At 44.5% G+C, this 13,743-nt stretch overlaps 1 protein-coding gene across 4 annotated transcripts in view; it reads left to right on the top strand.

Annotated features, from left to right (window-relative positions):
- Nucleotides 1-10,486: 10,486 nt before the first annotated feature.
- The window catches only part of LOC137673295 (zinc finger MYM-type protein 4-like), a 45,197-nt gene continuing 41,940 nt past the window's right edge, over nt 10,487-13,743 (top strand). For all 4 annotated transcript variants that reach the window (XM_068418017.1, XM_068418016.1, XM_068418015.1 and 1 more), the window contains exon 1: nt 10,487-10,637. In XM_068418017.1, the coding sequence (XP_068274118.1) occupies nt 10,596-10,637 (42 nt within the window). In that variant the 5' untranslated portion in view covers nt 10,487-10,595. The remainder of the gene's footprint in view (nt 10,638-13,743) is intronic.

Raw genomic sequence — 13,743 nt, 5'->3', positions numbered from 1 at the left:
TGTAAGCGCGGGACGCGGCTCCGTGCCCCGTCTCCTTCGCTGGCAACAAAGGGGATGTGAGCTCCCCAAAATGTAAAACAATGTGCCCTCAGTAAAAAACAAAGCAGTTTTAAAATTCACAGCGGTTATGGCCACAATATTGCACATTCTAACGCAGAAAACGGGCCGAAAGTACTTCCCATCTATTTAATGTCCCTGTTTTCAGCGGTGTTGCACTGGAGACACGCTGGCATTAGAACAATGTGACGTTTTTATACTTTCACTTCACGTGGGTTTCAATCCATCACGCCCCCAGGCTCCCATTGACGTTTCACATTCAGTTTCAAGTCTGAAGAACCAAACCCCACGTGAAGCCCAAGCAAAAGCCACGTGATTGCTTTATTTTGCACAGAAACTGTAACCGTTGCATTGTTGTGATAAAATATTATCATTCTCATAAATATTTGTGAAGCCAAGGGCAAAAGCAGACTTCATTCTTAACTAAATGAATTTCCCTGTGGCTTTAGATTTTTTAAATAAAAATCTGCTACAGATCAGTCTTTTCCCCAAATCAGGGTTACACTGGCTGTATGACTTCAACCACTTCCAAGCGCAGCAGAATGGAAGGCCCACGTTGTTTTAAAATGGATTCTCTCCGAGATGTCAGCCCCTTTCTGCGAGCAGTAAATGTTTCCACCACGAGGTGTCTCAGAGGTTAAAGCTGGAAGAGGAAATTTGGGACTGGCTCTTCCTGCGTGCAGACAACTGGCATTGCCTCACTGTCACACCAGGTTATGTCTTCAGGAAGCAACAAAGAATATTGAGTGTTAAAGGGTTGTTTTCGCCTTTGTTGTGTCCCAAGTATAAGTGAACTGTATTTTAGGGAGCTATTATTTTTTAGCATCCTTTGAAAGAAATAAAGAGTATAATTCTGTCCCCAGTCTTGCATAAATCTGTACAACTTATCTGAAGTCCACAAAGTAGCTTTGGATTTCCATGTATCTAGTAGAGGCCAGGATACAATTATATATTTTGTAACTGCAATGTGAGTATTTATCCTGGGCTTGAAATCAAAGAAAGATCAAGGTAGCTATGAGGACTTGAAATAAAAATGACCTCTGGTAACAATCACCGATTTTGTAAATACTCACACTAGGCAGCTGCTGTCCTCATACAAAAACACACACTGAGGAAGAAAGCTTGAGATGTTCTCCCCAGAATGTCCCACTCTAAATAAACGTTGTGTCTGAGACTGGAAACTCCTTAGGACAACTGTGGTAACATTTGAAGCGACTCTGTAGTATTTCTCCATACTTCATATTGATCTGGTTATTGGATGGTTACTGCATACGTAACATTAGTTTAGTTTAATGGGGGCTGTTGGGAGAAGCAAAAAAGTAGGGAGAACTCAAGACCCTTCCCTGCCCCAAAATACTAATATGTACTTAAAAGATAACACCAGTGTCACGACTTCTGAAGACTTTTCATACTATACAACCTACCTACAAGTAAGAAGCGGTCCATGACCAAAGAGAGAAAAAGACCTGCAGCAGGCCTTAGAGGAATATTTGAAGGAGGGAATCAGGCTGACACTGACGTGTCTGAAGTTATGAATGTCTCAGCTGCCATCGAGCGCAGGGTAATCTTCGGGTAAGAAAGGCATGGATCTCAGCAGGTGGTTGATTTAGATAATTTTTCCCTAAACCATTTCCTCCTCCTATAAACATAAACTAAAGACTGACAAGAAGAAATCTGCATTATCCGTATATTATTAATTGCAGATTGCAGGAGGAAAGAGCTGCATGTGTCCGACCTGCTAATTAAGAATAATTACCCCATGAGGTTCTGTAAGTGCCCCATGTACAAACAGTAAAATTGCACGAATCACGGTAATGTGTACCACCACTACAGAAGCAATTAAATGTTGTGAGGAGATGCTGTGTCTGCATTCCCTGAGCATTTCTGACCTAGAAGGAAACAGTTTAATGGCTGTTTGCACAAATTCAAGTATGTCACAGAAGGAGAGATGCTCAGGAATTTAAAAGATCAGGAAGCAAAAGGAGTGGACAGGGAGATCAGAGCAGTGAGGCACCCAGAAGGTGCAGGCTAGCGTCCTTACCCTGCTGCAGGCTCTGCTAGTCGAGTCTGTGGTGCGCTCAGGTAAACCTGTCTGGAACAGCAGGGATTTCTGCAGAACGGTTTCGTTATTCTAGGGCTCAGCACAGTTCCACGAATAACAGCGTCACCTTTTATAGAATAAAGGAGGAAGTAAAATGCCGACAGTAACATCTGAAGCCAAGAGGCAGGATGACAGGAGTGGCTAATCTGCTGTACTGGCTATTCAGCCGCACAGCAGAGCTCCCAGAGACTGTCCTGTGGCACTTGATGATGAGAGTTCTCCTCTCCCTCCCTCCTGCACTGTTTTCACTCCCTGCTTGAGTACTGATTAAATCTGCTCTCCAAGAGGTTTTTCCTGTACGCCATGAGACATGCCCATAGGCCATTTTTTAACCCAGATGAGCAAAAGTAATGCAGGGCCAGGTAAGAGATTACAGTGATAATCAAGCAAATACAGAGCCTGAAAGAAGGGAAGGAGGGGTTGATTGCCTTTGCACAGTAACATAACTGATTTCAGTGAATATAATCTTGATTCCTAGTGGAACAAAGAGATACAAATCAGGCTCGAGTCTACAAAAAGGGTAGTACTGGATCTGCAGGCAGGTCTGCTATCTGAACACTACTGACACCGCAAGCTCACAGCTCTGCTGGAGACTGTGTTCTCTCACCCTGAAAGGGTGTCCTGGTTTTGGCTGGGATAGAGCTAACTTCTTCGTGGCTAGAACAGTGCTATGTTTTGCATTTAGGATGGGATTTGGTATGAGAAGAATATTGATAATATACTGATGTTTTCAGTTGTGCTAAGAAATCAAGGACTCTTCAACTTGCCATGCTTTGCTAGTGTGCAGGTGCATAAGAAACTGGGAGGGAGCATGGCCAGAGCAATGATCCAAACTGGCCAATGGGATATTCTATATCATGCAACGTCATGCTCAGTATATAGACAAGAGCTGGCTGGGAAGCGCGCTCTCTTTCTTCCGGGACTGCAGTTTTGGGATTTCTCTCCTCAAGCAGCACTGGCCAGGGACGGGCTGGGCACTGGTCAGCAGGTGGTGAGCAGTTGCACTGTGCACAGCAGCAGCTGTGTTGTGCCAGTGGGCAGAGTGATGCTTGTACACACCGTGCACGTCTGCTACAGGCGCATCTGAGCATGCCAGGTCTGTCTTCCAAGAGGCTCCACAAGCCCATTTCCAATGAAGTCAGTCGGAGTTAAGGATGCTTACTGGCTTGCAGAAGCACTCGGCACAGTTGTGCGACAAAGCCATCAATATATACATTTCCTTGAGCTGTGGAGAGAAACAAGATATGCATAACTAAAATTTATCCTGCTGCTCTACAGTTAACAGCTTCCATTTCTTCTATTAAGAGAATTTAAAATTTTGTCAGTGACAATAAATACGTGACAAGAATGGGAGGTAGCTGTTAAAGAGAATCCTGTTCTTCATTCTTACAGGCGAGACAAGCGCTCAACAGAAAACATACATCAGCTCTGCAAAAATACCAGCAGTTCTGAGCTGCAGTTCTGGTTAATGTTTGGCTATGTAAAGAATGTAAGTGGGGCAGAAAAAGTGAGTAGACACACAATGCTGTATTTCATCAGACTGCCATGACTTTCCTAAAAACTGAAAGACTGGCGATGTCTTCTCTGTGTATTTTCTTTAATCCACTGTTATTTCCAAAACATAAACTCACACAAAAGGGGGAACATTGGAAACATACAGGAGATAACCATAAGAAAATTAGAATACCTTTTTTCATAACATGAAAATGGTAGAAGTATTCAAATAAACAGTTTTATTCTTGGAAAAAGTGAGGTAGTCACAGCACGAAATTCAGGATGATGTTAAAAAGCAGCAACCAGGGTTTGTAAGCGGGCACTCCTGCGTAACTTAAAGAATCAAGAGGAGGTCTCCAAACAACAGAACTGGCCAAACAACTCCATAGATTACTCATGCCATTTTTCAGTAACTCTCAGAAGACAAAGATAAAATTAATACTGCTGTAGCATCAGGCAGTTGAATAGACTTCCCAGAGGATTATAGGTCTGACAACCTGACACCCACCCCAGGCAAAAATTGTGACCTTGAGCACACTCAGATTTTTCGAAAGTCTAACAGCTCACTTTTTTTTTTTTTTAATTACCTTTGGCATCTTCTTATGGCAAATGATCCTCTAAACATCATCGTATCACAACGCCTAGCAGAGCCTTCCAGCAGTGTGAAACAATGTCTCACTGAGCTCTCCCTAATCTCACCCTATCTGACTCGGGGTGCTCAGAGATGACAGCTTGTTGCCAATACTAACTCTTCCACTGCTGACCAAAGAAGCGCAGGGCTGTGTGGAAGGAAGGAAGTTTATGTGGGGTGGGAGTTTAGATTTTCAGCAAGGAGAGAAGAGCAGATGAAAAAACAAAAGCAAAGACACAAAGGCAAAGAGAAAATTCATGTTTTCTCTCTTGTGCCTCGACACAAGAATCTGCTATGAGCCTGGCACAAAACTTGTGTTCCTATAAACTGGATCTCCATGAGAAAAACTTGCCAATAAATCTATACTGGTAGCACAAGCAAGGCGTGAATATAGCTGGAAAATAGTTAATGACTGTGTAAGAATGCCTACTCAACAAAGATGAGTTTTCAGCTTGCTCTCCATGCTAACCACCACCCGCAACCTGCCATGGACTACCTGCATCAGTGCTTTGAGGATGTACTGCTGACGGTCTATAGTTAAATAAGAAACCCAGTTCTCTTCTCCCTCTGAGTTTTGTGCTTCTGCCATAGACTTTTTCACAATAGATCACCCAGTACAAAAAATAAGCTTCAAAAGTACTGCAAGAAACAGTGACTTGTGGATGGCATACTGACAATTTTTAAGGCTACAGAGTAAAAAAGATTGAGAGTCACTGACACAGAGTAGCACCAGCTGTTTATAATACAGAATTAGGTATAGAAGTCTAGGTACCACACTTGCACATGTTGGTCACTATCTGTTTAAATATTTCATGATGTATGCAATTAAGTTCCTTCATCACTGTTGACTCTGTGATTTTAGAAAGCCAGGGTACTTATCATTATCTATGTTCCAGGCTTATTTTCGCATTTCCACAGGGTTGCACAGTGACAATGAATGAAAACAATTTCCTTTGTATTTATAATCAGATTCGACTTGGGGATCTGAGAACTGCCATATTTGGTGAGCAAAAACTGATGTCTGGCATGTTTGGAAACAAAAGCCTGTGTTATTTAGACCTAAAAAGAAGATGCAGAATAGATTTATAATTATTGTAATCAGAATAAAAGCATGATTGCACTGAACTTAAATCCTGGTCCAAATTTCATGTACACCCACAAATCCAAACAGAAATTAACTTCATAATTAATACTGGATCATTCTCATTACAAAAAGACACTATTAATTATTGATGACACTTGTATTTCTTCCTAGCTGTTTAGATCTTTTCACCCTCCAGTTCACGGCGTGCTTTGGATAACACAGCGTGTACAAATCAGATCCCGCAGTGACTACTCCACTCTCGTCCTGCCCGCACGCAGGAAGACCTGCTCCTGGATGTTCTTATCAAGCAAAATACAGAGGGGCATTTGTTTGCACGAGCAGAGCTAGAATATTCTCTTTAGAGTTCAGCTTCCTCCTTTCATCCCACCCACCACCAGGCACTTCCTGACATTTCTCCTGCAGGCAGAGCAAGGCAACTGCCCTTTTTTTTTTTTCCTTTTGCAACGGCTGCTCCTTCAGTGATCTGTGGGTGGTGGGGGAAGGGGATGTTATCTCAACAGCAAACACAGCCCAGCAAGTCTGGGACGTGAGGGGGAGTTTCAGGATGAAAATAGGCCTCTGCCAGCCCTCCTGCGTTTGTGTCTCTATGACTAAGCGCGCTGAATGCGTCACTTTTTAAAACTTGGCCTCTCTCTTTCCTTGATCTTTGTTGTTTCCGAGCCTCCCGCTCCCCTTTGTCCTCGCAGCCCGGGGACCTCGCAGAGGCAGGCCCCTGACATCACCAGTGACAGGGAAATGCAAATCCCGCCTGGCGAGCCAGCCCCATGCGCGGAGGGGACAAAGCCAGAGCAGCTCCAGAGCTGGGAGACAAACCCACCTCGCTGCTGCCCCTGGGACTGCCTGTCCCCCCCAGCCTGCTCAGGCCCCAAGAGGAGACTCCACAAGCAATTGTTTTTCCACTGAAATATTCACTGGTTTTCACGGTGCTGTGCTGGTTCCATCCTTGGTGTCACGTGCCAAGTGAACTGGCACGCTGCTTTTAACAAGTCTCGTGCCTGTTGTCTGGACATGCTTGTCCTTGTGTCATGGTGTCCACTGGAGGCCAAACGCCACCCTGGCACAAGGTGGAATTTGCAGAGGGATTGGGGACAACCTGAAAGAACCCCTGGATTTTGCTCTGGAAACTCCATCGGCAACAGCACATTGTTACTGGCACAAAGCATGTTTGTACAGGGGGGACTTGCCAGTACAGCTGCACTGGTCTCATCTACGCTGGTTCAACCTTTCCTAATGCAGTATCTCGGAAATCAGGAGAGAGAACACTTTGCTAACCCCAAAGTCCCATATTTTTCTACACTACATCCTACATTGTTCTTCTGAGTCTCTCCTTGGGCCCTGGATGTGGGTACAACTTACGCAAAAGCCATGTTTCTCAGCCCACCTCACAAAGCCTGGCCTATTTGGATGCTCACCGAGCTCACGGGAAAGGAAACGGGATTATTCGTTGTTATTAATTTGTGTTTGGCCCGACATGCAGCAGTACTGTAAGCACCTGCAACTGCAGTTCTCTGAAGAGAACCTGAGCTGGAACTGAGGCAGGAGTGCCTGGATCTCAGCGTGTACAGCTGGCAGGTTTTCTGGGTGATCTATATTCAGCCGTGCATGCCCGTGGGTATGTGCAAAGATCATTCATCCAGTTCATTGAACTGCAGCCTGCACGTGAAAGGAGTTTCATGGTTTCTTTTTGAAATGTCAGTGTTTTAAAGACGAATAGTCTCACGCAGAATTGTGCAGCAGATTATAAAATGGGCACTCCAGGGGTAAATTAAAAAGCAATTCAAAAACAGTACTGTGGAACAACCTTATCTTTTCCCTGCCTTATCCAGGCATTTATCTAGGTCTGTTCTGCACTAGGCATCACCACGTTATCTACATATTATACAGTGTCTCTTTTAGCCACATTAGTACATATACAGTTCATTTAGAGTCAAAATTAAGTCAGGTCTGAACAAGCTGGAAAACACTCTGCACTAGTCCAAATGCCCTATTCAGGGAATGGGCTGAGATGTCTACAGAACACGGCAGGGTTGCTCTAGTTTTACATGGTCCACACTTACTGTCACCCTCTCATCTGTCCGTGGTATCAGCCTTCCATCAGGCACAGATTTCAACAGCATATGGTTGTACTATGCTCTATTTTAATGACAGGATCTATTTCTAACAAAATACTTTGTTTAGTGCTCTGAAAGCATTTTCAGCTGCACGTGAAAAGTTCAAATATTTCCATCAACCCCCTAATTTACTTGTGAGAATCATGCAATGAAATAAAGATGTTTGTTCCCGTTAGCATGCTACAACGAGTTATATAAAATCTTCATTTTATAAAATACTATGGAAACTTACAATGTATCCCCAAGAAGTTATAACAGTTTCATCAAGTCTTGTGATGCTACTGGAATTCTCCTGGTATTTGAGGTTATTCTGAATGCCTGAGCATTTGGAGTTGTGATTACATTAAAATATAGGTTTAATTAAACCAAACGAATAAACAACTCCCCCCCCACACATACACTTTCTAAACTTAAGCCTAAAAACATGAAGGCAGTGAACTATAATGCCTCAGAAACCAGAGGTCAAAAAGAAAAAGCAAGTTTGTTATCCTTAAGATCTTCATTTGTAAACCAACCTCTTCTTTTAAGGTCTTCCTCCTGACTTCTGAATACTTGGATTTCTCAACATTGTTACTAATTGTTTAGGTAATTTATAAATATTTATATTCTAAGAGGGCTATCGCCTCTTTTTTCTCTCTCTCTGTTTTTTCTGCCACCCTAGAAAATCCCATTCAGAAATATGGGCATTTTCAATGTTCAGATGATCTGCACATGTACAGCACATCTGTGCTGTTACACACACGCTGCTGGGAAATCTGTGCCTGCACAGAAGCCTTTTATGAACATCCCCACGTCCTGCCGTCTGCCCAGGGCACTAGTGAACGTGTCCGAGGGAACCTTGACATGCAGCAGCCCTATATTTAGACTATATTAGAACTTCTAGCTATTCAAAAAACAATACTAATAAAAATTCATATTAAAACCTTTTATTGTACCTATATTTGGTGCCCATTAAAAAGATTAAAATATTCATTCTTTTACTCTGTAGCTAAGGATAAAAGTACCTTTTGAATAATTATTAAATTTCACATCAAGCTCACACATAACATCTTTTGTCATAAAAAAATCCCAAATTCTTTAAGAATTTCACAAAATAACTCATCAACTTGAATTATTTTATACTTGAGGACGAGGATTAATGTATAAGTGAAAAGCATTATTCATAACTTATTAAATTATTACATTAATTATTTCACTGTCCTTGGAATGCAGTCATTTGTAAAGAGAGACCTGACAGGATTTCCTAAATGAATCCCAATATGATGTGTCTAGCATTTGGGGCCAGATGAAGGACAGTGTTTATATAACAATCACTTCATTCACCGTTGAAATGCAGCTGCTTCTTAATACCACCCTTTAATTGTGCAAATCAGGTAGCACTAGGAAGCGGAGATTTCTCTTTAAGACAAAGTTTTAATTAGCAGTTAGATTATTTAAGTAGTAAGGAGAAGGGAACACATTGTTCTTATCAACTGCTTGTGGGCGCTGGCAATGTTTGACATTGTTCACAAAAAAAAAGGCAACAATCTGTATCTTACACAGAGTTTCAAATTTTTTCTTAATAGGCGTATACCTTTCTAATGTTTTGAGTGTCTTAATTATTGGAAAGCATGAAAACGACAGGCAACATTACAAAGCTTTAAATATTTAGGTTTTAACCTTGAAAGGTTACACTGATTTTTGCAACCGAAATGTGACCTCTCAGGTATTTCACGTTAAACAGCTATGCAAATCTTCATGGGATGAAGTACTCTGCAGAAACAATCCTTATGTGAACTTTTGATCAACACCAGATGAGGAAAAACGTGGTCAACTATAAACCATCCATTCCCACATTAAAAACATGTCTGTTCTACAGTTGTACCAACAAATGTTAAATTAACTAAAAAATTACATAATGGTTCATTCATGAGCGATACAGCAGAGGCACAACAAACAAAAACCAGATCTGTCTATATGGTCAGGTTGATTCCAACAAAGGGAACAAACCGAATGTCCTGCAAATACTCCATGTCATCTTCAAACCCACTGTGCAGTAGATTCAGCACAGGAAGGAAGTGCTTCTAGACTCCGTGGCAGTGAAAAATTAAAAGTGAACAGACTTGGCCTGAAAGGTACATTAAAACCTCTGATTGCCTTGGGTTTGGAACACAATTACTTCGTTAAATTATGGTTTGTAGTGTGTTGAGCATCCTGTTGAATGAACAAATACATACCCTCTCCAATGGCAAGGCTGCAAGTCCAACATGTCGACTTCTGGAGCATTCCTGAAGTGAAGTTGCAACAATCCTGGTCTACCCTGCACCACTGGATCCATCGCCCAGGGCAGCCTCACCACTGCTGCTGGGTACGAGGTGGGGTGTCCCGGGGGCGAGCGGGATGCTGGGGAGCACGGTGTGAGCATCGCGCCGGGGAGGTGTCACGCTGTGAGGTGGGTGCTATGGCCTGGCGGGAGCACCATGTCATGGTCAGACACGCCAGAGAGCCTCGGCCTGGCGGAGCGTGAGGCGCGGCGAGGCGTGGACAGCCCACGGTGCCACAGTGGGTCACCGCCACCAGCCACCACCACAGACCAGGCCTGGTGGCCATGCCACGAGGTCAGGGGCCCTGTGGCCACCATGGGACATGTTGAGGCCCACCAGGACCTGATGCGCTCAGGGCCAAACCTCGCACCTCCTGCCCCGAGCCCGCCTGGGGGTGCCCGTGCCAGGTCCCCCGGCCCCCCCCGGGCCTTGGCGCTCTGCTGCACCCACCCATCCTGGCCCTGAGGGGGCCGCACTGCGCCTGCGCGGGGGGGCGCGGGAGGCGGGGACACGCTGCCGTGCGCAGGCGCGCGGCGCATGCGCGCTGGGGCCCCGCGCTGGGCTTGTCGTTGCAGCTTTAAGAGGGCTCGCGGCCTGGCGGGTCCGACCCCGCCGCCGCCCGCAGGGAGCCGCCGGACCCCGCGCCAGCCCCCTCCCGCCGCAGCACGGCGCGGGGCCGGCCCCGGCGCCCCGCGGACCCTCCCCCCGGCGCCCCCCGGAGGAGGGGGAAGGCCGAGAGGGAGTGACCCCCGGCCCCTCGCCCCGGGCTGGGACAGCTGAGGGGGGGCGCAACATGGCGGAGGCCAAGGAGGAGGGGCCCGGCCCCCGCGCCAGGGTGAGTGGGGGGCCCGAGCAGAGGTCAAAGGGGAGGGGTCAGGGGGCGGGGGCGGGGCGGGAGGGGGCCGCGGGGATGCGGCGTGCGAGGCGCCGCGGTCCCGCCGCTGTCCAGGGCCCTGACAGGCGGGCCCGGGGACCGGCAGCCTCCCCAGGCTCCGAGCGGCCGGACCCGGCGTCCCTGCGGGGCCCCCTCCGGCCCGGGGACGGGCGGCCCCCGGCCGGTGTGTCGCGGCCGCCCGCTCCCCGCAGGCCGGCGAGCAGCGCTGTCCCCGCTGGCCCCTGAGCCACGCTGCCTCTCGCGGTTCCTTTAGTTGTCTCTCAGCTCTCCTTAAGGAGAGTGACCAGGCGTCATTTTCATGAGCATCTCGGCATCACTTAAATAATAATCATACAGCTAACAAGGGTCCGTCATCACCGTCGGTCTCCTTGTTTAAAACACAATGTTCTTGCTGCTTTCTTAAAATTTATTTCAATTGTCCGTGTCAAGCCGTAGTGAGTCAAGATGGCAGTTTGATCCAGTTCTTAGGTACTCAGGCTGCAGCCATTGTGTGAGTACCATTAGCCATGCTACTCCTTGGTCTGTAAGTACACTGGGCGTACTCGTCTACTTGAAGAAATACTTCGTCTTTTAAACCAATGGAAGGTTCTTCGTTGCCCACACCTTCTAGCACGTGAAGTAACTGAGGGAGAATAACTTTATCAGCAGTACTCAAAATAACCGTACACCAAGTCGCATCCTCTTTCCTGCGTGCATGCAACTTTTGATTGAAAGTTTTCTGATAGGAATGAGATTAAGTCACATTTGAAGTTGTGTGGAAGGGTCCATAATCCACTACAAGACTCTGAGCTGTCCACTTCCCTTTTCCCGAAGATGAAGAAGTTTTCCCATTCTCCAGCCTTGAGAAAAACAAGAACACTAGCTCAAGTTTTCCTTTCCTATATGTGAGAGAAGTTTAATTTGCTGAATTTATTTCAGGAAAGATGAAGCTTGTGATTGCGGTGAAACTAATTGTTTCTAAACAGAACAGTTGACCATCAGGGTCTAACTGGAGGAGTTGCACAGATGTTGTTTGGCTGCTCTGCAGTTATGGAAATGAACATCATCACTGAATTGTTGTAGACCCATGCCTGTCAGACACTTGCACTTATTTATGAGCAAACTCAAAAGAATTTTGCAGAATTGCTCACAGATATTACATGAATGTGTAAGTCTCTGGGGGATCGAGATTCTGGCTATCTGCAAGAAGTTTAAAGGGATATGGCTGCATGTAAGATAATAACTTAAGAAATCTTAAATTAAACTTCATTCCCAGTAGTTGAAATGTTAGTGGGTGTAAGAAAATACTTCTACACCATAAGGACGGTCAAGCATTGGAACAGATGGCTCAGAGAGGTTGTGCAGTCTCTGTCCTAGTGTCTAGTGGTCTCTTCATGCTCATCACCTTCGTATGCTCAATTTATCTGTCAAGTTAACTGGTATTACCAACAAAAGAAAAAAGATTATTGCCTTTTTCTTCTTAAGCTTGCCAATTATCTGCTAAGGAATAACAAAAAAGTACCATCAAGTTAGTATCATCTTCACTGGTCTTGGGAACAATAATTTCTCTATCAGTTGACTAATCACCCACTAGGTGGTAAGTCCAGAAGTCTCCATCAGTTATTGCTCCACATGTCCCTGTACATTATGGAAAGCCTCTCGTGCTGTTGGCATTGACAACATTCTGTGTTCTGCAGAAGCAGAGAACTCGTTTGGTAAAATTTAGGGATGATCCAGGCAAGTGGCAGTTGCCTCAGGCGAGTTAGTAAGGAAAGAGGAAATACAACTTGCCAGTCTAGCTTGAAGGAGAATACCTTCCTGGTCCCAAGTCTGACAGTGAGGTTAATCTTAACTGTGCCAGAAAGACTCCTGTGAGATTTTAAAATAAGTAGTAGCACCAGTGTACTGCGTTGTATCAGTCTGTAATCTTCAAAGTCTGAGGTGAATTTCCTCATCTCCCTGCCCCATCCCAAAACCAGTTTATGCATCAAGATGTTCTTGAGGAACGTGGGGAGAAGTGAATCCTTCCTGGCTGCTTGAATGACTGATGGAACCTGTGAAAAATGAAAATAGCACACCATAAATACGGCACACTTGTATGTCTTCCATTAAAGCCAGAATTAATGAGGTCTTGGAAAACCTACATATCCCATTTCTCTTCCCCATAGTGGTCTAGTTCCCATTCTACAGGAATGGTCTAAAATGATGGACTCTTCCAAACCCTGTGCCTAAGGAATGATGAGCATTTCTTATAAAACATTCTGTTCCTTCATTTGGAAAAAATAAAGGCTGATTTAATAATTTCTTCAGGGAGGAACTTAGCAAGTGCCGGTGCATTCAGAATTGCTCTTTTCAATATCAGAATCTTTTGCAAATATTATTCCAGAAGCACATACACCGAAACTGGCATTTTGCAAAACCCACTGATAAGCAGTTGCCATCTTTTAGCTCAATCCACGATAATGGGCAACAAACTGAAAAATAAAGTTTTTCCCAGGGTAAGACTGACATAGGAGTTCGTCTAATTTACATTTTTAATGGTATCTGAAAAGTTCTTATGGCAAAAATCGTCAATTTAGAGAAGGTTAATTTCTACCCAGAATCAAAACTGTTGTGTTTTCTAAGGAAAATACATCAACATATTTAACTTTTCATAGTTAGTAAATTATATCAAGATGAACTTGAAAGGTGTCTGCTTGTATGTTTTTTTATTTAGTTTATCAAAATATTTGTGGCACTTCAACTTTAATTTGTATATAATGTCGTTGTCCTGAGCAGTTTATATTTTGGCTAGAGTGATCATTTATTTATGACAATGCTCTGTCAACCCATTGAACTAGACAGGACAGTTTGGGGTGTACACTCCTAACTACTGAAATTCGACACTTGGGCCCTTGCAAGTTAATTTGGTGTGAATAGGTGAACACCTGGGTGTCTACATGAATAAAACAGCTGTTTGCAAAAGATTTTTAATTTTGCATGGCTTTAATTAAAAATTGAAGGAGATAATCTCATTTGGAAAGTTTTGTCACTGAACTACTCTTGAATGGTACAAAGATGATGAGCA

Source organism: Nyctibius grandis, chromosome 24, assembly GCF_013368605.1.
Source record: "Nyctibius grandis isolate bNycGra1 chromosome 24, bNycGra1.pri, whole genome shotgun sequence".
In the NCBI taxonomy this organism is placed as follows: Eukaryota; Metazoa; Chordata; class Aves; order Nyctibiiformes; family Nyctibiidae; genus Nyctibius; species Nyctibius grandis.
The sequence above is the reverse complement of the archived record's forward strand: the minus strand, read 5'-3'. Positions and strand labels throughout refer to the sequence as shown.